This window comes from Giraffa tippelskirchi, chromosome 8, assembly GCF_054371585.1.
Source record: "Giraffa tippelskirchi isolate mGirTip1 chromosome 8, T2T-mGirTip1v1.2.pri, whole genome shotgun sequence".
NCBI lineage: Eukaryota > Metazoa > Chordata > Mammalia > Artiodactyla > Giraffidae > Giraffa > Giraffa tippelskirchi.
The window spans coordinates 143284540-143310340 of NC_137282.1; the positions used below are offsets into that span (position 1 = coordinate 143284540).

The following is a 25801-nucleotide window of genomic DNA, read 5'->3' on the forward strand; positions in this document are numbered from 1 at the left end:
GCAGAACGCCAAAGAATTGATGCCTTTGAACTGTGGTGCTGGAGAAGACTCCTTTAAGTCCCTTGGGCAGCAAGGAGATCAAACCAGTCAATCTTAACAGAGATCAACCCTGAATATTCACTGAAAGAACTGATACTGAAGCTGAAGCTCCAGTATTTTGGTCATCTGATGCGAACAGGTGACTCATTAGAAAAGTCCCTAGTGCTGGGAAAGATAGAGGGCAAGAAGGAGAAGAAGGCGTCAGAGGATGAGATGGCTGGACGGCATCACTGATGCAATGAAAACGAACTTGGGCAAACACCCAAACTTGGGTGAGGGATAGGGAGGCCTGGCATGCCGCAGTCTATGGGGTCACAAAGAGTCAGACATGACTGAGTGACAGAACAACAACAACTATTAGTTTCACTTATAAAAAAATATGGCTACTGGAACTTAAAATTGCATGTGTGGCTCACGTGGTATTTCTATTGGACAGCATGGCTCTGAGACTCACAAATCTGAGTGCAAATTATGGCCTCTCACCTCCCTACCTGTGTGCCTTGAGCAAGCTGAGTAACCCGGCTGAGCCCAGCTAATATCCTAATAGCACTGATGTTACAGAGCAGACTGGAGGTATAAATAAGATGGCATGTTTAAACTGCTTATGTCAGTATGAGGAATATGTTTATCGTAAATAAACGCTGGCTGGTGTTATTTTTCTTTCTCCTCCCCCACACAGAGTACATTCCAACCCCTTGGGCAGCCGATGGCAGGCCAGTTGGAGCATCACTGGTGAAGTTGCTTGTGCCCTGATCCACCGCCCTTGCCCCAGGCACAACACTCTTATCTGGGTCCCCACACTTCCCTGGGTTGGCTGATACCTTCAATCTCCCTGGAGACAGCTGGTCATACTGCAAGGAGGCTGGGTGGCATCACCGCCCTGTGACCCAGTCTCCCTCCTGCTCCCCAAAGAAGAACAGGCTCTTCCACCCGTGGGTGGTTAAGATACGATCACTTTCCTTCTACCGCAAGTGTCTCTGGATGGACGGGACGAAGCAACAACCTGCTGGTCATGGGCACCAGCTGGGAGAGTGATTGAGGTCATCTCTGGGAGGCTGTCACCCCTTCTTGTCCCCCTCCTCTGCTATTTCTCTGTCTCTGCCATTGGAGGTGTGTGTCTGTTCCTTTGGGAGGGGGAAGCAGAACCCTGGCTGCCAGAGATGCAAGTGGGTGCCTTGCTCTTGTGTGCAAGTGTAGGTGTGTATGTGTGTGGCCATGAGGCTGTCACTGGGTATGTAGGACGCCCCTGTGTCTGGCTGTGTGTGCACATGGGTGTGTGAGTGTGTGCCGTGTGTCCTCATTGTTCTCCCAGCCCTGCCCCCCAAGCCGAGCCGAGAGGGTGACCTTGAAGGTCACAAGCAGCAGCAGCACCATGGCCTCAGCTGCTTCTGTGACCAGCCTGGCAGATGAGGTCAACTGCCCCGTCTGCCAAGGGACCCTCAGAGAACCGGTCACCATCGACTGTGGCCACAACTTCTGCCGCGTCTGCCTCACTCGCTACCTGGAGATCGCCAGCCCGGACCCCGAGGAGCCCCCGACCTGCCCACTCTGCAAGGAGCCTTTCCGCCCAGGGAACTTCCGGCCCAACTGGCAGCTGGCCAACGTGGTGGAGAACATCGAGCGTCTCAAGCTGGTGTCCCAGATGGACTCAGAGGAGGAGGACGTCTGCCCCGAGCACGGGGAGAAGGTCTACTACTTCTGCGAGGACGATGAGATGCAGCTGTGCGTGGTGTGCCGGGAGGCCTGGGAGCACCGCGCCCACACCGTGCGCTTCCTGGAGGATGCAGCGGGGCCCTACCGGGTACGAAGGGGAAACAGAGGTTTCCGGGGGTGGGTCTCAGATGGGACTAGACTGAAAGAAGCAGAGCGGAGGGGTGGATAATTTGGGCCACTCTCTATTTTATCATCACCCAGGCAATAGACCCAGGTATGCAAGGTCATGTGTCTGTGTTTTAAGTATGTCCCATATTGTTTCCTTATGGCCAACACATAACAGCTCAACAAATACATGTTGAATGAGTGAGTCACCAGAACACGAGCATGTGCGTCTGGGCCCTGGATCAGTCAGGTGTGTCTGAGGATGTCTGGGCTTGCACTTGAGGAAGTGATTGCATAGTGTGTATTAGTATTAATGTTTGCACGTTTCCCAGTGGATGCAGTGTGTTTGGGGGGATCTGACAATTTGAGTGTGTATGTGTAACTGAGTGCTCATGTTTGTCAGTAGATTAGTGTTTACATATATGCAGGTTGGGTAGATACATACAGTGTGTAATTTTATCTGTCATTAAATGATTGTATGCTGGTTTTAGTTGTTTATGCATCTTGTTTTATTACAAGTGGGTGTCTGTGTATATGTGTCAGTTAGTTAATTAGCATGCATTGGTAAGAGTTCTAAATACATTTTGCAGTGTACTTTTATGGCCATTTATATGTGTATACCTGTTCCTATCTCTACTGTAGAGCAAGAAATTTTTTGTTTGCTTGTTTTGGGAGGGTGTTTTGGCCACATCATGTGGCCTGTGGGATCTTATTAATAGTTCACCAATCAGGGATCGACTCTGTGCCCCCTGCAGTGGAAGCATGAAGTCTTAACCGCTGGACCACCAGGGAAGTCCGCAAGAGCAAGCAGTTTTTAAAACAAGTCATTGATTATTTTTTGCATTATCCATGTTTCTTGTTCCCTCCAGATCATACCCAGAAAGTTGATTCCATTCATAACAGAGGTTGTTTGGAGGTGTTCTTTTTGGGAGATGTGAGAAAGTTGGGATAATTTCAAAGAAGGGTATATCAAACTCAGGACAGAGCCTAGATACCATTTATTAAAGGCAAAAGAAATTAGAGTGTGCTTAGCCTGATGACAAGGCTTCCCTGGTGGCTCAGCAGTAAACAGTCTGCCTGAATGCAGGAGATACAGGAGACGAGGGTTCAATCCCAAGGTTGGGAAGATTCCCTGCAGGAGGGCATGGCAACCTACTCCAGTATTCTTGTCTGGAGAATCCCATGTACTGAGGACCCTGGAGGGCTATGTCCATAAGTTTGCAAAGAGTAAGACACGACTGAAGCGACTGAGCACACGCGCTCACACAGCCTGATAACAGGAAGGCTCAGGTGGGAACATGGAATCATAGCCTATAATAGCACAGGTTAAAGGGGAAAAGCCCTGATCAAAATTCTTGGAGGGCCAAACAAGAGGAAAAAAATCCAAAGAGAGTCAGCTGTTAAGGACAATAACAGCCCAGGCTTTGTCAGCTGAGACCCAACTCCTTCCATTGGGTCACTCTATTCCAGGAGACAGAGATGACAGCTCTTAACAAATCATTGTTCCTATCTTAAATATTTTTAAAAAATTAATTGGAGTATAGTTGATTTACAGCTTTGTATTAGTTTCTAGTGTACAGCAAAGTGATTTGTATTTTTTCAGACTCTTTTCCATTAGAGTTTATTACAAGGTATTGAACTGAGTTCCCTTTGCTGTACAGTAGGCCCTTGTTGTGTATTTACATATGGTAGCTTGTATCTGTTAATCCCAAACTTCTAATTTATCCCTTCCCCACCTCCATCTTAGATATTTTATGCCCCTTCTTTCCAGGAACAAATACAGAAGTGTCTTGAGTGTCTAAGAAAAGAGAGAGAGGAGATTCAAGAAATTCAGTCAAGGGAAAATCGAAGGATACAAGTCCTCTTGGTAGGTCATCATCCCTTCCCTGGCCCTCTTGCCTTCCTCTGGCTCCAGTGCCTATCTGAAACCAAGGCAACATCACATATAGGGGCTTTGAAGTCCTTCTGAGTTTGAATCCTGAAACAAATTAGCTCTATGACCTCAAACAGCTCTCTCTGCTCAGTTTATTTTTCTGTGAAGTGAAGATTAAAAATCATCACTATCTCACTGAATTGCTGTAACGACTGTCCCTTAGTGACACTCACATTGTGTGCACTTGGTAAACGGCAGGATGTAGGGTGTCCTCACCCCCTCCCTGTATCTCCTCCCAGCAATGGCAGGGCAGGTGGAAAGGAAACCACACCTTGGTTCCAAGTCTGTCCGGGGACCTGGAGACAGGGGGCTCTGACTTTACCACCAAAGCTTGGAAGATGTGGATCTGGGCCAGGAGGGAGGCGGGAGTGAATTAAGGAAAAAGAAGGAAAAGGAAGGGGAAGAAGAGGAGGAATAACTTCCCGGCCTCTTTCTTCTCCTGCCCTCTCAGACTCAGGTGGCCACCAAGAAACAAAAGGTGATTTCTGAGTTTGCACATCTGAGCCAGTTCCTGGAAGAGCAGCAGAGCATCCTGCTAGCCGAGCTGGAGAAGCTGGATGAGGACATCCTGAAGCATCGGGATGAGTTTGATGTCCTGGTCTCTGGGGAAATCAGCCGGTTCAACACCCTCATTGAGGAACTGGAGGAGAAGAAGGAGAGGCCGGCGAGGGAGCTCCTGACGGTGAGCCCTGAGCCCTGCCCCCACCCACCTGTGCTCGCCTATGCTTTGTGGCATCTTTACCATCTGAGCCATCTCTTCTTCACTCACACATCTTTGTACCCCAAGTGAAAGATGGGTCACTGGACCAGAAGTTCTGATTTCTAAGAGTCCTTGCTTCCCCCAGAGCTCCCTGGTCACTTTGCTCCCTGATTGTGGTCTCTTCATCCTACCATCCATTCAGATTTATCTCACAAGTACTTAATTTGTTTGTGAGGATCCCACAGTAAAATGCAAGTGAAAGTAGCACTTTGAAAAGTATCAAGCACTATGCAAACAAATGTCAGGTGCTGTTTTCAAGGCAAACCACTCTCTGTGTCACCACCACCCCCCTCCCCCATCAGGAAGTTCTTTTTAGTCTATTTCACTTTGTCTCACTGGAGGAGAGATACTGGGGTCCCAATACAGCATCACAAAGGCAGCATGACTTAGGGGGACATATTTGGGACTGAGAAGCAGGTGACCTTGGGATGGGGCTTGTCTTTGCCTCCGAGGGCCAGTTCACTTCACTGTCTGCATCTTATAAAATAAGGGACTTGGGCTCCAAGATCCCTGAAGCCTCATAAACCCTAAAATGCTGTGACTCCATGGATCTGGTGTCTTTTTTCTATCTAGGGCTGAGAATATGGTATTTTTGTCTTTTCTTGTGGGAAGGAGAAGTGGAAACCAAATCTCTGCTTTCTCTCTTGCTCCTAGGATATCAGAAGCACTCTAATAAGGTAAGTTTGTCTCTTCTCTTTCCCCACATACATAAACAGACAGGCAGCACATGCCTGGTTATTGCCAGACAAACATATGTTCTCACATTACAGATATAAACTCACATGTGAACTTTCACGTCCTCAAGTGCATTTCCACATACAACCGTAGATACACAGCCAGCATGGCATTAACCCGAGAGTGGGCAGTGAGGGCAGGAAGGGGGCTCATCCTGGAGGAATGATGTCTGCCCATGGGGACTGGCATCTCCAAGCTCAGTTAGAAGAAGATGACCAACTAAGTCTGGAGACATCACTAAGGAGGATAAATCCCAGACCCCGCCATTTCTGTGCCCCTAGATGTGAAACCAGAAGGTGCCGGAAACCAGTGGCTATATCTCTGGAGCTGGGCCAGAGGATTCGGGACTTCCCCCAGCAAGCCTTCCCGCTGCGGAGGGAGATGAAGATGTTTCTGGGTAAGAGGACCCCATGGAGCACAGGTGGCCATGAAGCCTGGGCTTACGAATGGCCTCCATGCCCTGCTTCCCTATGCTTGTGTGACTTTTGACAAGGCTCAAGCCTTTCCATTGCCTTGTTTTCCTTATTTGCTGGTCTTTATAAAATCTGCTTTCAGAATAACGCAACAACGAAGTGAGATAATAAAGCTGAAGATTTCTAGAAAATTTTAACTATTTTGAAAAATAATGAAACCGATCTGATCGCTTGTCATGAAGTGACATGTGAGATAATGATTAACAAAATTGGTCACTGTCAATAATTTTAAAAAGTCACAGGGGCATTTGTAATATATGATGAGTTTTTGATGATGAACATTGTTAATTAATAACCACTGAGAGTATTTTTCTGTGCCCTGTGGTAGCTGACTTCCCTTCCTCCTTTCTCTGGCTTTCCCCCATCCGCCACCCCATTAGCCTGGTTCTCAGGGTTGAACTGCCCATGTGGGGACCATGACCCCCTTTTCCGGGACAGGGATTTATGATAGATGAGGGCGTGGAGGGTTTGAAATGAGAGTCAGAAATGTGGCTTGCTGCCAACACCTCCCCCTCGTCCCACATGACATCATGAATGATGCCAACTAGTTCTACATGACTTGCCCACAAAAAATGTCACTTTAGAAGAGTTTTCCCCTAAGTCCACTTCCTGCAAGTAAGTGGCCTAGCAGAGAAGGAAATTTTACTCTCTTCAAAGGCTGACCTTTGACTCTCCCCTAAATTATTTCCAAGCAGAATGAGAAACAAATTATCCCACTTATCTGTTCATTAAGTAGATGTTTCTTGAGCATTTACTATGTCCTGGGCTCTGTATGAGGCACTGAAGGTAAACATGGTCTCTGCCTGCTCAGAGCTAGACAGTGAGGCTCAAAATGAAGTCCCAGCCTGCATCAGCATGCCCTGGGAACTTGCCAGAAATGCAAATCTTGGCCCCACCCTGGGCCACTTGAATCAAAAACAAGTGCTCCAGGGGCTCTGATGCAAGTTCAAGTTCAGAACCACTGATCTAGAGGGTTCCACCTTCCATTCTTCTCTTCGTCTCTTCTCTTCCTGGGGCCTCAGTTTCCTCATCAGTAAATATTCTGTGGTTTTGTAAGACTAATGAAATCACATCTTGTTTTACTTCCTCTTTACAGAAAAACTCAGCTTTGAGTTGGATTATGAGCCAGGTAAGTAGCCTCTGTCAGGATGGGAGGGAGTGAGGAATCTAAAGTTGAAAAGGATGGATAATTTTGCCGGGTTCCACACTGGGCAATGTAATAGTCAAATACATGTATATCATATATATATTAATAAATGTACATACACACATAATGTCACACGTGGCAGTGATACATGTCAGTGCCTTTATAAAGATTGCAGGAGAACTATGAAGAAGGAAGACTCACACACTCATACCACATACCTGACAGGAAGTTCAGGTTCTGATCTGTACTTGATGAGAATGAAAGATTAAATCAGCCTGGACCAAGGTCTATCGGGAAGGGCTTCCTGGGTGAGGGGAACTTTGATCTGGATTTAGAATCACATTCTTAGAATTGTCAGGATCCCCACTCTCTCTAGGGTGTTGTTTCATGGATGATAGGAGTGCAACCTGTGGGCAGGAGAAGAATAAAGACTGGACCCCTCTCAAGGCCATTGTTCCCAGTCTATTAGTCAAGGATGCTGGGAAGTCATGGGGTTCTTGGAAGCAACTCTAATTCATGGACATATCAGAATTCACGTATTTGTCTCAACTTATGATACTAAAAGTAACACTATGCAAAAGTCTGCAGAAGTTTTGGTGTCAAAAAGTGGTCCTCAGACAGCCTGGTTGTAGAATTACTGAGGCAGAATGAATACCCCGTGGGTGAGTCAGGGAGCCTGACAGAAGCAAAGAAGACTGGGTATATGAGTCATATGCACCCAGGGAGTGATCATGAAGTTTGGACTGGGGGGAGGAGGGATGTCCTCGCCCTCTGAGATACAGGAGGGGTAGGACGTGATGTGTCAGCAGAGGAGGAGATGAGAGCAGGCACGCACAGCTCTGGGCATCAGCCAGTTTGCAGGTGGCAGAAGTGATTTTCAGGGGACCACAGAGAACCAGTTGAGAGCCCGCATGTCCAAACTAACACGCTAACCAACTAACTAATGCTGTGACCAACATAGACAGCATATTAAAAAGCAGAGACATTACTTTACCAACAAAGGTCAGTCTAGTCAAAGCTGTGGTTTTTTCAGTAGTCATGTATGGATGTGAGAGTTGGACTATAAAGAAAGCTGAGCGCCGAAGAATTGATGCTTTTGGACTGTGGTGTTGGAGAAGACTCTTGAGAGTCCCTTGGACTGCAAGGAGATCCAACCAGTCCATCCTAAAGGAGATCAGTCCTGGGTGTTCATTGGAAGGACTGATGCTGAAGCTGAAACTCCAATACTTTGGTCACCTGATGCAAAGAGCTGACTCATTGGAAAAGATCCTGATGCTGGGAAAAATTGAAGGCAGGAGGAGAAGGGGACAACAGAGGATGAGATGGTTGGATGGCATCACTGACGCGATAGACATGGGTTTGAGTTGGCTCCAGAAGTTGGTGATGGACAGGGAAGCCTGGCATGCTGCAGTCCATGGGGTTGCAGGAAAGAGTCGGACATGACTGAGCGACTGAACTGAACACATCCTCTGAAGCAGGTTAACAGGTTTAGGAATCACTTACGGATTGTGCTAAAATGAAGATTCCATCTCAAGTGGTCTGGGGTGGAGCTTGAGAGTGTCACTAACAAGTTCCCAGGAGATACCCATGCTTCCTGTGTTTATAGGCACTCTACACGTTGTTGGGAGTAATGCTAATGTGAATGCCAAGGGAAGTGTTTAGACCTTTCTTGAAGGTGATAGCGGGTCTGCTGACATCTGCGTCCCTTTTGTTTTCCCCACAGCGCACATCTCTCTAGACCCCCAGACTTCCCACCCCAAGCTCCTGCTGTCCGAGGACTACCAGCAGGCTCGTTTCTCCTACAAGTGGCAGAAGTCGCCGGACAACCCTCAGCGTTTTGACCGGGCCACCTGTGTCCTGGCCCATGGTGGCTTCACAGGGGGGAGACACACGTGGGTGGTGAGTGTGGACTTGGCTCATGGGGGCAGCTGCACCCTGGGTGTGGTCAGTAAGGACATCCGCCGGAAGGGGGAGCTTCGGATGCGGCCAGAGGAGGGGGTGTGGGCGGTGAGGCTGGCTTGGGGCTTCGTCTCGGCCCTGAGCTCCTTCCCCACCCGCCTGACCCTGGAGGAGCAGCCCCAGCAGGTGCGGGTGTCCATCGACTACGAGGTGGGCTGGGTGACCTTTGCCAACGCCGTCACCCAGGAACCCATTTACACCTTCACTGCCTCCTTCACCCAGAAGGTCTTTCCCTTCTTTGGGCTCTGGGGCCGAGGATCCAAGTTCTCCCTGAGCTCCCAAGAGGGTGCAGCTACCCTGTCCTAAGCTCAGGGCTCAAAGAGAGGACCTAAGGACTTGACCCTGGCTGGGTCACCTGAGATTTGAAAGAGTAATGACTGCTTTAGATGATGTGATAGAGTCGGGACTTTGGAGAGGGACAAGGTGGGATGAATTTCAGTCTTCTGATCAAGCCCTTTCCTCAATGCCGGGAGGATGGGACTCAGACCACTGCCAGCCCTCCTCACCACCATCCCCACCAGGCACAGAAGTAGCTGTGTAAGAGGAAGGAATACCGGATTTGAGCCAGGAAGACTTGCGTTCTAGACCCAGCCTTGTAATCAACTAATTATATGATCTTAAGCTAGGCATCTCACCTCTCTTCATCTTGTTTTCTCCCCTAAAATATTAGAGTTCATCTGCTCATATCCTTAGGAAATATTTGTTGTGTGCTAATTATGAGCCAAGCAGCATGGTAGCCACTGGTGACGTGAAAGGAAAAAGAAACAAACAAACAAACAAACAAACAAAAACCCCCACAAAACTTGTCCTGTATATGAAGGAGGTCATGAGAACAGACAAAGACATAAGGAGGAAATGAGAGCACAGTGTTGTGATAAAGTCTGATCTGGGCACTAGGACAGCCCAGAGGAAGGGTATAATCCATTAGGAGGCAGGAGGTGAGTCAGGGATGGCTTTCTAGAAAGGGGGAGTCTAAAAGATGAGTAGAGTGGGACTCCCATGGTTAAGTGGTTAAGACTCCATGCTTCCAATGCAGGGGATGTGGGTTTGATTCCTGGTCAGCAAACTAAGATCCCACATGCCTCAGGGTGTGGACAAAAATAAAGAAAGAAATAAAAACAAAAGATGATTATAGTGAATGAGGAAAAAAAGGGGGAAAAGCATCTTAGGGAGAAGGGGTGGCAGAGAAGTGGATGGATGATCTGTGACCCATGGGACAGTGGGTCATTTGCACTGTCCTCATGAGCTGATTGCTCATGACACCTACCCCTGACACCACTCAATGCCTTCTTCTGGCTGAGATGAAAATGCAGGGCCTTAGTGGGAAGGGGTCAGGGAAGTTATGGACATAAGCCACAACCTGAGGTCCACATTCACCCCCTGGAAAATCAGGAAAATCCTCTTCCGGATCTGTTGATCACCATCTGACATTGAGAAATGAGACGAAAGGAATAAGATGGTGAACAGGAATGAGTCCCAAATATCTCAGCTGTGGGAAGAGATAGCACCATAATAAGCTTTATACTGAGGAAGGAATCTCAGATGGAGCAGGGGGTGAATTGCCCAGATAGAGTTACAGAGGGGGAACCCGTGACTTGTAGCCCAAAGCACTGGGACTGCTCCAGGGCTGGATAAGAAGTGTCATCTGAGGGACTGGGCAAAAGAAGGGAGAGAATCAGGACTTTGTAAAGATGTGTGGATTAGGGTAGAGACCTTGTAGGGGAGAGATTGTATTGGCAGAAGCTGTGGCTGACGTGGTGTGAAGAAGCTGAGTGTTGACTCTAGAAGCCCGCCTGCCTGGTGCTGGTTCAGGGACAAGAACTAACACGTGGCTGCCTTGAGTTTGTAAGATGATTTCTGTCATTCCAAGGAAGTTTAAATCCTGTGTACAATAAAAGCATTGTCTTCTATTTTATTTTCTAGTTCTTGGTGGTGGTGTCATTTATTCGGCTTAAACATACCCTTCACTTTAATACTGTCTCTGTTGAATCTGCTCAGACATAAAGTAAAACGTTCTATCATCTCCCCACTGGGGCCTCTGGGAGGAGTGAACCATCCAGGTGGAAACTCTAAGGGGAGATGGGCACAGTGTATTGAGGCCCAGGCTTAGAAGTCACCCCCAAAGTTCTGTTATTTATCCTCTCCTCATTTTCCTCTTTTGGCCAAAAGGCTTATAGGGTCTTCGTTCTCCAACCAGGGATTGAACCCAGGCCCACGGCAGTGAAAGCTGGCATCCTAATCACAGGACTGCCAGGGAATTCCCTGTTGTTTATCCTCAGTTTAGTGGTGGTTTAGTTGCTAAGTTGTGTTCTACTCTTGCGACCCCATGGGCTGTAGCCCGCCAGGCTCCTCTGTCCATGGGATTCTCCAGGCAAGAATACTGGAGTGGGTTGCCATGTCTTCTCCAGGGGATCTTCCCAACCCAGGAATCGAACCCGGGTCTCCTGCATTGCAGGCAGATTCTTTACAGACTGAGCTATGAGGGAAGCCCTCAGTTTAGCAAGTAGAAAACATGGGGAGACCAGGAGCAAGGAATTGGAAAGTGAAGGTATAATTGCTTTTTCTAGAAGTGTTCAGTATTTCATATAAAATGTGTAGTCAAAAAAAAAAAAAAAGGCATATGCAAGTCCTTATATAGTGGTAAAGCATATCCCAAGTCCCCAGACCTGAGATTCCACCAAAAAGTGGATTGTCTTTTTCTGTTTATTTTTCACTGATTTTAGTTGCATTTTTAAGAATGACTATTAGCCTCTAGGGTAAATGTGTATGAAGACCCCAGCCTACACAAGATAGCATTGTAAAGCAATTATCCTCCAATTAACAATAATAATATATATATATATTAAAAAAATACATTAGAACTTAAAGAGAGATCCTGGCCTGTTGGAGAACTTTACATGTATTATTTCACTTAATCTTAGTAACCCTGCCAGATAGCTCCTATTATTATCTACATTTTAAAATTATAAAAACTGGTGAATTTTGGCTACTTGCTCAGCCAAAATCATGCACCCAGGATTTTGATCTATGTCAGACTCAAGAGCTTTAGCTACTGGGCTACCTTGTTCAGAAATGGGTCCCCCGGTAGGTGTGAATATTTTATTATTGGGCATGTTCCGAACAAGGGACTTGGATTCAGAAAGACAATTCATATTTCTTACACTGAGAAATAAAACTGCTAGTGAGCGAAAATACTCGTGTTGGTCTATCAGCACTTGCGGGGTAATTGAAGTTCGTTTGTTAGGAGTGTGGACTCAGTGCAGAGGAAGTGGATCGATCCTAAAACACGGTGAATTCAAGATAAGGTAGCTCCATGAGCCTCCACGATCTGCTTGTCACAGTCTGGTCTCAAGGTTCCCTCCTCTGGGAAGTGCTGGAGTCCAGAGTCCCAAGCTCCCCATCACCCTCTCCAACACCCCAAAGGATTGTGCACACTTGTTGGGACATCCACTTGTTTACATGATTTTTTCACAGCTTACACTGTAGCAGCTCTTTCTATTAAAAGGAATGGCAACTCACTCAAGTTAGTTCAAATAATAGGAAAGTTTATTATAAGATCAGATATGTAAACAAGGAAAATGGGGCTTTTCCATTACTAACCAAGCTTCATAGGAAGCTATGGTGAGGGTAGTGGGGGGGGACACAAGTAGTTCCCAAAGAAAGAACTGAAGATTCAAAAAATGTTAATAATAATAACGAACACATATAGAGCTCACTCTGACCAGTCACTGTAAATAAATATTTTTTTATATATTAATTCATTTAATGATCACAACAACCCTATGAGGTAGGTATTATTAATAGTCACATTTTAAAAAATAGTCCCATTTTATACATCAGACAGGTGAGAAGGATGCGGGTTGGGTAACTGTTATTACTCACCCAAAGAAGTGATGCACAAATAATTAATATACAAAGATACTATTCATTGATCTGTATTTATTATATCACAGTTTCTATGACATTTATTACCTCACAGTTTCTGTGGATCAGAAGTTTGGGTTCTCTGCTTAGGGTCTAAAGAGGCTGCAATCAAAGTGTCAAGTGGCCTGGGTTCTCCTCTGGAGGCTCGACTGGGGAAAAATCCACTTCCAAGTTCATTTAGGCAGGTGGCAGAATTAATTTTCTTGCAGCTGCAAGACTGAGGGCCTCTGCTTCCTGTTGGCTGAAAGCTGGAGGCTGCTCCCAACTCCTAGAGGCTGCCTGCTGGCTGCAGAGCCACTCACATCATCAATCCAGCAAGGAGAATCTCAAGAGTGAGCGTGTTAGCAAGGAAGCGTCCCATTTGTGTAATGCAGTCCGTGAAGTGCCTGCCCGTCCCCTTGGCCATAGTCCATTGATTAGAAGCAAGTCACAGGTTCTGCTCACACTCAGGGAAAGGAGATCACACAAGGGTATTAACACTATGAAGGTAGAATTATGACAGGTCACGGTAGAGTCTGTCCATCACAAAAATAATAAAAGTGCCAGGCGAGTGGTACAGATACCAGGTGCTACAGGAGCTCAGAAGGAATGTTCCTTCCAACAGATGTGCGGGCTCCACATGCAGAGGTGGCCTCAGCATTGTGAGCTCGTACCATCCAGATGTCTGGATGCTCCCATTTCAATATGAGATGGTGAGAGATGGGTGCTACCATCAGTTCACAGGAAAACGGAGGTCTTGGATCCTGACCTCTGCAGTGGGAGCCAGAGTACAAGCCTAGTTCAGGAGAGAGGTTATGACTATTGTCCAGGGGTCCGAGGGTCAGGCATCAGGTCACAGCTCTGGTGACGAGGAATGGAGGTCATGTTCAGGAGATGGCAGGTCTGAGGGGCCACCGGGCAGACCTAATGGGAGTCTGGACAGGTTGGGGGAAGGAGAGCCAGGAGGCTGAGGTGAGTCTGAGATGAGATGGCCCAGGGATGAACAGGTCAGAGCCCCTGAGGATGGCTGGACAAGTGACTCGTTGATTCTTTTCTCTAAGTTGAGATAAATAGCCTCTAATTGCTCTGGAGCACTCCTAGAAACAAAAAATCCGTCAGTATATTCTGTTGACTCTTCCACTGTCCATGTGGCATGAAGATGCAAGTTAAAGGAACAGTGGAGCTCCTTGATCTTGAGAAAGCCCCTATACACATCCAGGTTGTGTGTGGAAGCACATGTAGGAAGGGATATGGGATAGTTCATACCTGTTCAGTAGGTCACTGGCATCCTAGAAGAGGGAAAGAGAGAGAGTCACAGTCAGTTCTCAGGCTCCTGTTCCCTCCAAGTCCCCTCCCCACCCCACTAGTGGATGGCACTCGGGACTGCCACCTTGAGGACTGGAGGGGTGCACCCCTTCCGTGTACCCCTCTCTGCTGCAGCAGCATTGGGCAGCCTTGGACAGCTCACCACCATGTGTCACAGAGAAGTCTCTTCTTACACCTCCCAGAGGGATACTGCAGGTAGGCTGCCCGCTGTTGCGGGAGAATTCCAGGCTTTGGAAGGCACCCCAGGATATGTACCTTCAGCAGGCTGGTGTCCAGTTTCTTGGCCATCCTCTCCAGATCAATGACCAGGCTGCTGAGCTGAAGTAATGCCCTGGAGATGCCAGGGATTCTGGACAGCTCTGCTGCCCCATCCCGCCACTGGTCTGGCCACCGCTGAGCAGGGGCATCCAGCTGTCTTCCGGTTTGGGGTTGCTGCTCCAGCTCAGCCTCCAGCCTGTGGGTCCCACGGTCTGCCTGAAACTCCAGAAAAAGAATTCTGTAAGATTTGATGTCAGAAGGCTCCACCTAGCCCTCAGCCTCTGAGCACTGAGTGAGAATGCTGATTTCTCAGTCCTCTTCCCTTCACAACATTGACTCTACGTAACATGGGTATTAAAGAGGCAGCCATGTTCTTCCAAAATGCAGGGACACCTTCTCCCCACCTAACACCCTTGTGAACATCCACAGGTGCCATGTCTCTCTCTCTCTTTCTCTCTCTCACACACACACACACACACAGACTCTGCTATATCCTCCCACTGCCTTTTAACTCTCTTGGGTCATAAGGTGAGGAGAGACCCTACACTGGAGTGAGCAAGAGAGACAGAAAGGTAGACGGTCAGAGACAGAGAAAGAGACCTATGGTTTGTGGAGTAATTTTCAACTGATAGTCTGCTTGTTGCTGATTCTCACCTTGAACCAGGTGGAGCAAGACTGGCTTTCATTGAACAAATAAACCACATGAAGTTCAGAGGGTTTGACTTGCCCTGAGCCATTCAGCCAACAAACCCCAAGATGGAACCCAGCACCTATGTTTCCAGCCTCCAGGCCCTCCCCCTACAACAGGCTGCTCCAGACAGAACAGATGGTCAGGCTGGAGTCCTTCCTGAGACTCTAAGAAACCCACCTTCATCGCCTGCAGTCTCTCCTCCTCCTGAGTTCTGAGCCGCTGGAGTTCACAGATGTCCTTTCTGAGCTTCCTGACCCTGCGGTTGAGTCGTTCCTAGGGAGACAGACATGCCTGATGATCAGACCATGGGTGAGGGTGATGCCCAAGGAACACATGGGGGGGTGGGGGGGCAGTGGGTGTCCTGATCCCAGGATGAGGCTAAAGGAAAATTCTGCCTAAAAAGAGGCGGCTTTCTATGTGTCATCCTGGGGGGAAGAAATACAAGAGTTTATTTAATGGATGATGATGGTGAAAAGAGATAGTTTGTTGTTTTTTTTTAAGCCTTAACTACACAGGAATAACAGATAGTAACAGAACCTTTTCTACTTTGACTTCAGGGTGTTTTTCTCCCAACATCTAAAAGTTTTGTGCTGATCACTGACAACTCTTACTACTTCTCATCAACAAGTGAAGCCAATATAGCAAGAACTGACTTAGAGAGGAAATGTAAAGCTTCTTGTACCGCTCCCCCACCCTGGCTGGGATGGACAAGAATTCTCTACTAGAGGTAAACCTGCAGCCCAGGAAGGCACGGGACCTCTCTCTAAATCTTAAATCAGTGTCTGGATGGGTCACTGTGTCCGGGAAACTAAGGATATAATGAATGATTTCAGTCCCTAAAAAAAATTTACTTTCAGGTTTTTGAAAAACTATGTACAAAGTAAAAATAAACAAAGCTGATGTAGATATCAACACAAGCTTTTAATGACTCAAAATGGAAGAAAGATACAGGGTGGGGGTGACAGCGAAAGATTCTGGAAACAATCTCGTCATCCCTTTTTAGACTGGTGATAAAATGTGTTTGCCCTGCTAGATAAAAGGGCGTACAAAGCTGTAGTAATAAAACAGTATGGTGCTGGGGCAAGAACATTTAGAAAATGAAAGAAGAGAGAGCTCAGGGAGAGATCCATGTTTACAAAAGACTTTAAAAAGAAAAAGTACAAAGAAATGAGTCACAGATATGAAATGTACAGTGTGGAGGATATAGTCAGTAACTGTCATATCTTTATATAATGACATACTGTAACTAAACTTGTCCTGGTGATCATTTTGAAATGTATAGAAATGTTGAATCACTATGCTGTGTAAGAGGAGCTAACATAGTATTGCAGGCCAATTATACTTTCAAAATGAAGAAAATTATACTTTCAAACAGAAGAAAGAAATCAGATTTGTGGTTATCAGAGGTAGAGAATAGGAAGAGGGTGAATTGGATAAAGGCAGTCAAAAGGTACAAGCTTCCAGTTATAAGATAAATAAGTACTAGATATGAAGGTGCAACACGATAAATATAATCAACACTGCTGTATGTTATATATAAAAGTGGTTAAGAGAGTAAATCCTAAGAGTTCTGATCACAATAAAGTTTTTTTTTAATTTCTTTAATTTCATATCTATAGGGGATAATGGATGTTCACCAAACTTACTGTAATAATCATTTTGTTATGAATATACATCAAATCATTACACTGTACATCTTAACCTTTTATACTGTTTGTCAATCATATCTCAATAAAACTGAAGGAAAATAAAATAAAAAGTAGTATATAGATCAGTAAGAGAGGAGACAAAATCTGTAGGAGATGGTGTGGAGAAACTGACTTACAACAACAGAGAAAAATAAAGCCAGATGCCTATCCAGAACTCTAGATGGATTAAAGACAGCATGAAAGGAAAACTATAAAGTTAGTAGAAAATAATGTTAGAGAATAAATTTGTGGCCTGGGGATAGGGAAAAATTGTCTTAAATAAAACCCCCAAAGCACAAACCATGAGACAATGATTTAATTTGATGACCTTAAAAATTAAATATTTCTGTTCAATAACAACACTATGGACAAAACTAACAGAGAAATGACAGACTAGGAGATAATATCTGCAATGTTTAAAACCAACAAGAGACTTATTATATACAGGACATCAAAGGAAAGCCCAGGGAATTTCCTGGCAGTCCAGTGGTTGAGATTCAATGCTTTCACTGCCGTGGGTCTGGATTCAGTCCCTGGTTGGTGAACTAAGATCCCACAAGTCGCACAGTGCAGCCATAAATACATAAATAAATAAATAAAAGGAAAGCCTAGGAATAAATAAGAAGACAAGAAACCAAAGGAAAAATTTGGAAAGAATATGTACAATTAATTTACAGAAGAAGGGATGCCCAAACTCATCAGTGATTAGAGAAATGGAAATTAATACAATGGAATATTACTTGACCCTCATCAGGTTAATAAAAAGTTAGACAACTGGATAACACCTGGGGAACGTGGGATGTATGTGGGCATAAGGACCACACTGCGGGCTCGTGAGATGTGCACTGAGAGCATTCTGTTGAGGGTCTTGGCCACCTAGGTGTGCTTCCCTCTCTCATCCAGTGGTCCCGTTTCTGGGTAAAAATCCCAGAGAATCCCTCACTCAGCTTCTAAGATAATGTGTACGCTACAGCACTGTTTGTGGTAACAGAGTTGGAATCACGTAAAGTCCATACCTGTGAAATGGATGGGTAAAATGAGGAAGGTGCCTGATGTGGAACACTACGCAGCTATCAGAAACAATGGACCATGTGACCCACAAAACGTGAACTGATCTCAAATACATGGTAGAATGGAAAGCAAGAAGTAGAGACTTCCCTGGTGGTCCAGTGGTTAAGACTCCATGCTTCCACCACAGAGGGCATAGGTTCAATACCTGCTCAGGAATTAAGATCCCACAGGAGGCCTAGTCGAGGGGGGAAAAAAAGAAATAGATGAGTCCCATCATGTAATTTTGTTAACTCAATATATAAACACACAGTGCAGCAATGTGTGTTTTGCAAACTGTCTACAAATAAAAATATAACAAACAGTAAGTAGTTACCCATGGAAGACAGAGGAACAGTGATTAAATTAAATGGAACAAAGAAAACAAAAACGGGATTTGTGGACTAAAGATAGAAAGTGAAAGTCGCTCAGTTATGTCTGACTCTTTGTGATCCTATGGACTATACAGTCCATGGAATTCTCCAGGCCAGAATACTGTACAGACCATGGGATTCTCCAGGCCATAATACTGGAGTGGGTAACTATTCCCTGTATGCAGGTCAGGAAGCAACAGTTAGAACTGGACATGGAACAACAGACTGGTTCCAAATAGGAAAAGGAGTACGTCAAGGCTGTATATTGTCACCCTGCTTATTTAACTTATATGCAGAGTACATCATGAGACACGCTGGGCTGGAAGAAATGCAAGCTGGAATCAAGATTGCCGGGAGAAATATCAATAACCTCAGATATGCGGATGACACCACCCTTATGGCAGAAAGTGAAGAAGAACTAAAGAGCCTCTTGATGAAGGTGAAGGAGGAGAGTGAAAAAGTTGGCTTAAAGCTCAACATTCGGAAAACTAAGATCATGGCATCTGATCCCATCACTCCATGGGAAATAGATGGGGAACCAGTGTCAGACTTTATTTTTTGGGCTCCAGAATCACTGCTGATGGTGACTGCAGCCATGAAATTAAAAGACGCTTACTCCTTGGAAGGAAGGTTATGGCCAACCTAGATAGCATATTTAAAAGCAGAGACATTACTTTGCCAACAAAAGTCCGTCTAGTCAAGGCTATGGTTTTTCCAGTGGTCATGTATGGATGTGAGAGTTGGACGGTGAAGAAAGCTGAGCGCCGAAGAATTGATGCTTTTGAACTGTGGTGTTGGAGAAGACTCTTGAGAGTCCCTTGGACTGCAAGGAGATCCAATCAATCCATCCTAAAAGAGATCAATCCTGGGTGTTCATTGGAAGGTCTGATGTTGAAGCTGAAACTCCAATACTTTGGCCACCTCATGCGAAGGGTTGACTCATTGGAAAAGACCCTAATGCTGGGTGGGATTAGGGGCAGGAGGAGAAGGGGACGACAGAGGATGAGATGGTTGGATGGCATCACCGACTCGATGAACATGGGTTTGGGTAGACTCCGGGAGTTGGTGATGGACAGGGAGGCCTGGCGTGCTGCAATTCATGGGGTCGCAGAGAGTCGGACACGACTGAGTGACTGAACTGAACTGAACTATTCCCTTCTCAAGGAGATCTTCCCAACCCAGGCATCGAACCCAGTTTCCCACACTGGAGGTGGATCCTTTACCAACTGAGCCACAAGGGAAGCCCGGACTAAAGATAAGAGTATGCTATTAACCGAAGAGTGTGTGTTTCACTAAGTAAATCCATCTCAACTCAGGTCAAAAAAAAATGGGGGAGAGGGGATTTTGTTGTTGTCGGCTGTTCGTGGGGGATATTTCTTTCTTTTTTTTTCCCTGTCATTTTGCTTCACTTCCTCTTTGGAAAAGAAGTGTCCTGCATCACTGGAGATGTACTGGTAGAGGCTGGGGTTGGACAAGATGACTTTGAAAGTTCTTTCTGGCCCTGAGATTCAGTGGATGGAACCAAAGCCAAGGGGCTATGGGTGAGACATCAGCAAGGACATTCAAGCAAACAAACAGTAAGCAGAAGAGACAGTGATGTCACTAGGAAATTATTAAAAATTTGTCACGTCACTGGGTGTTACCTGCATGCATTTCCCAGCAGAGAAGGAATAAAACAGAAGGAAGGGCATGTGAATTTCACTCAGGGGCCTCGCTGGTGAAGGTGGAGGCTCAGGTGGGGTGGGGAATTGTGTAAGCATGAAAGTTCAGGTCTCACAAAGTTGAAACAAGCAAATAACCTTCACCGTGTACCCCTTCCATTTAGTCTCTCTGGTGTCACAACTACATTTCTTGAAGGAGTAGGCAGTTCTCACTGTCTTCACATCCTCGTGGCCCTTTTGCTCCCCAGCATCTGCCTTTGCTTCTTATCACTCTTTGGAAACTGCTCTCTCCAAGGTCACCAGTGAACTCCAGGAAAGAAACTTTGGAGGTGCCTTCTTCTCAGGTTCCTCTTCTCTGATGTGATTCTCCCCACCCCACTCTACCCACCTCCCACCCCCTGCCCTTCCTTGACCTTTGCAAGGTTGTATCTTTAACCCGTTTCTTTTGCTGAACTATGTCCTTAATTTCAGGCTTCAGATTTTATCATAATTTCCTGAAAGATGTTTGTCCTAACAGTCAATCCTATTTCTAGCTGAGACCTAAGTATCTTCTACTGCCCTATTGGCAGTTCAGACTCAGTCTGGAGGAATTAAATTCAGTCTGGAGTAATCAAACTTATCTTCCTCTTCCCCACCCTCTTCTGCAATCCACTACTCTTGACTGCCATATTTCTGTCCTTGGACCCACTATTCTGCCTGTCATCCAGCTTGAAATCTCAGTCATATTTTGTCTTTTGTCTGTTTTACTCCTGTCTTCAAGAGTTTCTTATTGTCAAAGATAAGCCCAAACTCCTTAACCCAATATCCAAGACCCCCCCATAACCCAGCTATATTTTCTGAGTTCCCTCTCCCTACTTTCTCCATGTTATTCGCAGGAGCCAAATGGAGGTGCTTCTGGTTTCCCGAACACAGCCCATACAGCCACACCTCTCTTTTACTTCCGTCTGCTAGGAATGCTATTTGTTTCTGCCTGTCAAAGTCAGGCCTGTTCCTAAGATCTGGTTCAAAACGTCACACTCGTGTCTTCTGGAGTAGCTTAGAATTTAATGAAGAGTTTATAGTCAACTATGAACACTGTGTAAATATAAAAGGAAGCAAAGATAGCAGCAATAAAGATAAATGCATGAAATAATCAAAGATAATTCAGATCTATCATTTACAGTATTCAAAATGGATAAGGTAAAGTTCTTTTTTAAAAAAAATATTTATTCATCCAGTTTTGCATTAAGATAATAGTGTGTGCATACTATGTGAATTAGGTACTCATTACAATTAAAAAGCAAAATTCTACAAATTTTATCTTACTAAAATATTCCTCAGGGAGTTTGAGGAAAAAAAAGACAAATTGAAAGATAAGCAATGGTTCAAGATCTGTTTTGAATTAATAAATACTTTTTTAAAGTCTGTGATCCTAAAATGTGATTTCACAATAAAAAAATTTCGACCACAAAGAGCAGTAAGTAGTGATGAAACATGAGAACCTAGCAACATTGAAAATCCTCTCAAATGGCTTACTAACAACATGCATCAAAGAAAAAGTGGTTAGAAGGCAAAAAGTTACCTTTCCCTACACAGTCACCAAAATAACAAAAAGACCAATTTTCAAAAAACATGCTCCTTACAGAACAAGTCTCAAAATAAAGATAAGAAAGGTATAATCTATTATATTTTATGAGGAGAAATGGTATTGATGACTAAACCTGACAATGTCCACATGATCATACATATAGAAAATGTCAGTAAATTAAGTTAAAGGATATATGAATTCAGCAAAGACTCTCATTTGGATCTACAATGTACCAATTGCCAAAAAAAATTACTCTCATAAAATATATAGCTACCCTCAACATGAGATTTAAATCAAGAAATGTAACATCTGATTCAGCAACATAAAGGAAAACACTTAGTGATATTAATGTATCCTGGTATTGGTCAAGACCGTGTAGGTCAATAAAAGTAATAATTCTTAATGTAGGCAACAAATTTAGTGTGATATCAATTAAAATTTCATGGAATTCTCCATAATGCTTAGAAACATTGCATAAGAAAATCCTTCTGAAAAGACAGTCAGCAAGAACATCAGGTTACAAAAATTACTATTTGGTGAAGATGCTACTGCATTTAAAAATAAACCAAAAAGCAATAAATATCAAAATTGCATAATAACTTTCAAACAGAAAACACTAAATCCCTAGTTTCAAAAATCAAGTTGCTGCTCCATGCAGCATTCCAGTCCCTCTGGGTTTCACTCATAGATAGGTTCACTTTTCCAAACTTGACCTACCACAGCTTTGCTCTTTTCAAACCTTTCACATCCCTGCCTCTAACCACATAGCTGGTGTTCTTTCTCACATATTACTGAGGAAATAAATCCAAACACGTGAGTCACCTCCCAAACCGCAAGACTCCCTCCCCTTGCAGATGCCTTCTTTCCTTCCCCACCGTTTCAATGGAAAGATTGTGCCTCCTCCCAGCCCAGCATCCACTTCTTTGCCGACACCCATCTAACTAGATGGCTCAGCATCATTCAATGTACTCTGCAGTCACTTCTTTCTTAGCATCTGGAACACCACTTCCCTAGCTTTTCTCAAGCCTTGCTAGTGGCTCAGTCCAAGTCTCCCTTACTGGGTCCCCCTCCATCTTACGTCTACATGATGGCCTTTCTCGGGACCTTGACCTGGAAACTCTTTTCTCCCTAGACTCTCTCCTGGGGATACTGCGGCAACTCCCTTAGTTTTAAATATTATCTTTTAAATTTATTTTATTTACTTTCATTTATTTTTTTGACTGCTCTGCGTGACTTGGGGGATTTTAGTTCCCTGACCAGGGAGGGTTAGGATGGAGTCCTAACCACTGCACTGCCAGGGAATTCCCTTAAATATTATTTTTATTCTGATGCCACCCTGTCCTAGGTTCTGGGAATACCACCCCAGACTCTCTTTGGAGATTCAGATTTCTTAGCCAGCTGCATATCTAAGATCCTGCTTTGATGTGTCTCAACTTGGACTCGACTTGTCTTAAATAAAACTTCATGTTTTGTTCAAACCTGTTCTCCTCAGTCCTTATCTTTCCATCACCCATCTAGTTTCTCACACTAGAAACTCATGAAGTCATCTTTTGATTCCCTTCATTCCCTCACCCCACTTCTAACCTGTCAGTAGATGCTGTCAATTCACACTCTAATTATAAACTCTTCGAGTACAACAAGACATTTCCAGATTTGGGGCTCCCAAATCTGTGTTCCCTTCTGCCCAGTCTTTCCACTGGCTGCCTTCTCTTTTCCCTGGTCTCAGCACCAGTGCCACCTCCTCCATGAGGCCCTCACTGACCACATGGGTCACCCATTACTCTCCATCTCTGATTCCTGTTTGTTTTCTTCCTAGATCATACAAGACTTGTCATTTGTTTGATTTCTTGCCTGTCTTTCTTTGGAAAATCCCTGGCAGGAGGGATGGCATCTGACTTGTTCAGCATTGTATCATTGCATGTATGGTAGTTACGGATACACTGCAGGAACTTACTCAAGTCTTAAACAAATATTGTTATTTATTTACTTTAGGTTCCTTGTCATAATTTAAAGGTAGACTTGAGGACAGAGATTATGAATCATCTTTATAGTTCCAACAATGCCTGGCATGACATCACACGCAAAGCACAGACCTGAATAAATCATTGAGTGAGTGAATCAATTTTCTCATATATTCACTGGCCCATCAGCAGGTGGGAGACCTCCCTCTGCCCTCCTGTGTTCTCCCACACTTGGAGGGAATGATGTTAGAACTAGAGAACTTGGCCTCTTTGGTTTTCTATTTCTCTCCCTTCCCATAGTCACCCTTGATCTGGACTCCTCACTTTCTCGTTCTGTTTCAAAATGTGTTCAAAAAGTCAAGAATCTAAAAGAAGACTTTGGAAATTCGTCCTTTATTATTGGATAGAAAGACACCATGGTGAAAATATGTCAATTTTCCATCCAATCAAATGGAAACTAAATTGGGAGTGGGAGAGGGGGAAGATTGGTTTGAAAAATGCTAAAGCTAATTGGCAAAATAGGCATATATAAATATCCACAAAAATTCTGAAAAGTAAGAATATTCTGATGGTTCTAAGGCCTACCTGACACTAAAATACATTGGAAAAGGACAGTTTTAAAAATGGTTTTACATCCAGGCAGAAATAGGATAGAACAGAATAGGGTCAAGAAAATATGCAAGTCTATATGCACCCACGGCCTACTATAAAGTTGGGATTTAAATCACTGGGGGACTATGGGTTATTCAGTAGTAAATGATGACAGGAAAACTGATCATAATTTGGAAGCTATCGTATTCTCTCATCAAAATATATCTTGGATATTCTAAGTCCGTTAAAATAAATGCTGAAGGATACTCATCGCAACATTTCTTGTGATCTCAAAACAAAACAGTAACCTATAGATAACTCAATACCATCTAATTTATGGTACGTTCAACATCATGCAGTTGTTGAATTCATAAGATCTAAAGGTACTGATGGGAAAATGAAATAATGTCCAAGATGTATTTTTAGATGATAAAAATGAGTTACAGAAAGATATGTAGAGAATCCTTGTATGTCTGTGTTTTAGACAGTGTGTTCATACACATAATTTTTTGAAAGAATTATACACAAAAATCTAACAATGGTTACTTCTAGGGGCTGAGAATGGGGGAAAACAGGGAGAAAGATTTTTAGTTTTGACTTTATACATTACAGTGTTGTCTGAATGTACCACTTTGATGATAAAAGTTTTTAAAAATAGGATAAAAATAGTTACTGTAGGAAGGAAGGATAAAAAGACAAAGGAAGAAGGAAAAGAGAGAATCATGTACTAATTTCCAAGTTTCAATATATTTACAGGATAATTGTTAGCATATGTGGCTCAGTGGTAAAGAATTCGTCTGCCAAGCAGGAGATGTAAGTTTGATCCCTGGGTTGGGAAGATCTCCTGGAGAAGAAAATGGCAACCCACTCCAGTGTTCTTGCCTGGAGAATCCCATGGAGAGAGGAGCCTGGCGGGCTACAGTCCATGGGGTTGCCAAAAAGTCGGACCGTGGCTAAGCGAACAAACATCAACAAAACCTGATTACGTTTCTGGCCAATATTCTAGTACTGTCAATCAAGGGAACCATATAGTCTTAATATTAAAAGGGTTTTGCCTTATTTAGTCCAGCTCCTTCATGCTACAGATGAGAAGTGTGAGGAGTTCATGCTTCCTAGAAATCTGATGTCACGTGACAGCGTCTCCTCTCAGACTCCTATTAATACATCGAAACTTTAATATCAGTAGCAAGATATACACAGGAAAATGAAGACAAAGGTCCAAAACAGGATAAAGCAGAAGAAACAAAGATGAGTGTCAGTTGCTGAACCTCTGTGACATGCCTGGGATCAAGGACAGGGAATAGAAAGGAGTAACTCAGGGAGCTGGTGGCAGGGGGATAGCGACGATGACCTCGCGTTACCTTGTAGTGGCTGATGGCATTTTCAATGGTCAGTTCACAGTGAGACTTGTGTTCAGGGGTCACCTGGCATTCCATGCACAGAAGACGTCTGCTCTCCTCACAGAACCAGCACACCTTCTTCTGGTGGCTGTCGCAGGTATAGCCGGCCCCCAGGACCCCCTCGGAACAGGGCTTCCGGCAGAGGGGGCAGCTGCGGACTCCGGAGGCCGAGGCCTTCTCCAGGTGCTGGGCCAGGCAGGCCCGGCAGAAGAAGTGGCCGCAGTCGGTGCGCACTGCCTCCTTTAGGCACTCCTGGCAGATGGGGCAGACGCCCTCTTCCTGGCAGTCCTCCCGCAGGGGGCCCATGGCCTCCACGCCACACTGCCAGCGTCCCGTCTATTAGGGCCTCCTTCCCCACAGGAACTTTGGACGGCCTGCCACCCTTGACAGTCCAGATAAGGAGCAGGCAGCCCCGGAGAGGCTCAGAGGACACAACTCAGCCCTCCAAGTTTAGGCAATTGCCCGCTGTC

General features: G+C 44.9%; 2 protein-coding genes across 4 annotated transcripts; one reads left to right on the forward strand and one right to left on the reverse strand.

The window, feature by feature from the left end:
• The first annotated feature begins 1411 nt into the window (after positions 1-1411).
• On the forward strand, positions 1412-10779 carry TRIM10 (tripartite motif containing 10). 2 transcript variants are annotated; one of them, XM_081517699.1, is made up of 8 exons: positions 1412-1840; positions 3629-3724; positions 4242-4472; positions 5205-5227; positions 5567-5682; positions 6855-6887; positions 8629-8808; positions 9317-10779. In XM_081517699.1, exons 1-8 carry the CDS (start codon positions 1412-1414, stop codon positions 9403-9405), a joined length of 1197 nt encoding a protein of 398 aa, XP_081373825.1. In that variant the 3' UTR covers positions 9406-10779. The 2 variants fall into 2 exon arrangements, with proteins under 2 accessions (XP_081373825.1, XP_081373824.1); XM_081517698.1 differs by having other exon boundaries at positions 8629-10779.
• Positions 10780-12397: 1618 nt separating this feature from the next.
• Positions 12398-25637, reverse strand: TRIM40 (tripartite motif containing 40). 2 transcript variants are annotated; one of them, XM_081522950.1, is made up of 5 exons: positions 25293-25637; positions 15220-15315; positions 14349-14486; positions 14034-14056; positions 12398-13864 (listed from the first exon to the last, which is right to left on the reverse strand). In XM_081522950.1, exons 1-5 carry the CDS (start codon positions 25635-25637, stop codon positions 13621-13623), a joined length of 846 nt encoding a protein of 281 aa, XP_081379076.1. In that variant the 3' UTR covers positions 12398-13620. The 2 variants fall into 2 exon arrangements, with proteins under 2 accessions (XP_081379076.1, XP_081379075.1); XM_081522949.1 differs by having other exon boundaries at positions 14349-14573.
• Positions 25638-25801: the final 164 nt, after the last annotated feature.

Excerpts from the sequence above, each read along its gene's own strand:
- TRIM10 (XM_081517698.1), top strand. The coding sequence starts at position 1,412 with ATGGCCTCAGCTGCTTCTGTGACCAGCCTGGCAGATGAGGTCAACTGC. Across the intron at positions 4,473-5,204 it reads CGGCGAGGGAGCTCCTGACG|GATATCAGAAGCACTCTAAT; the intron begins GTGAGCCCTGAG and ends TCTTGCTCCTAG. Across the intron at positions 6,888-8,628 it reads TGAGTTGGATTATGAGCCAG|CGCACATCTCTCTAGACCCC; the intron begins GTAAGTAGCCTC and ends TTTTCCCCACAG.
- TRIM40 (XM_081522949.1), bottom strand. The coding sequence starts at position 25,637 with ATGGGCCCCCTGCGGGAGGACTGCCAGGAAGAGGGCGTCTGCCCCATC. Across the intron at positions 14,057-14,348 it reads TGGACACCAGCCTGCTGAAG|GATGCCAGTGACCTACTGAA; the intron begins GTACATATCCTG and ends TCCCTCTTCTAG. Across the intron at positions 13,865-14,033 it reads GCCAGTGACCTACTGAACAG|GAGTGCTCCAGAGCAATTAG; the intron begins GTATGAACTATC and ends TTTTGTTTCTAG.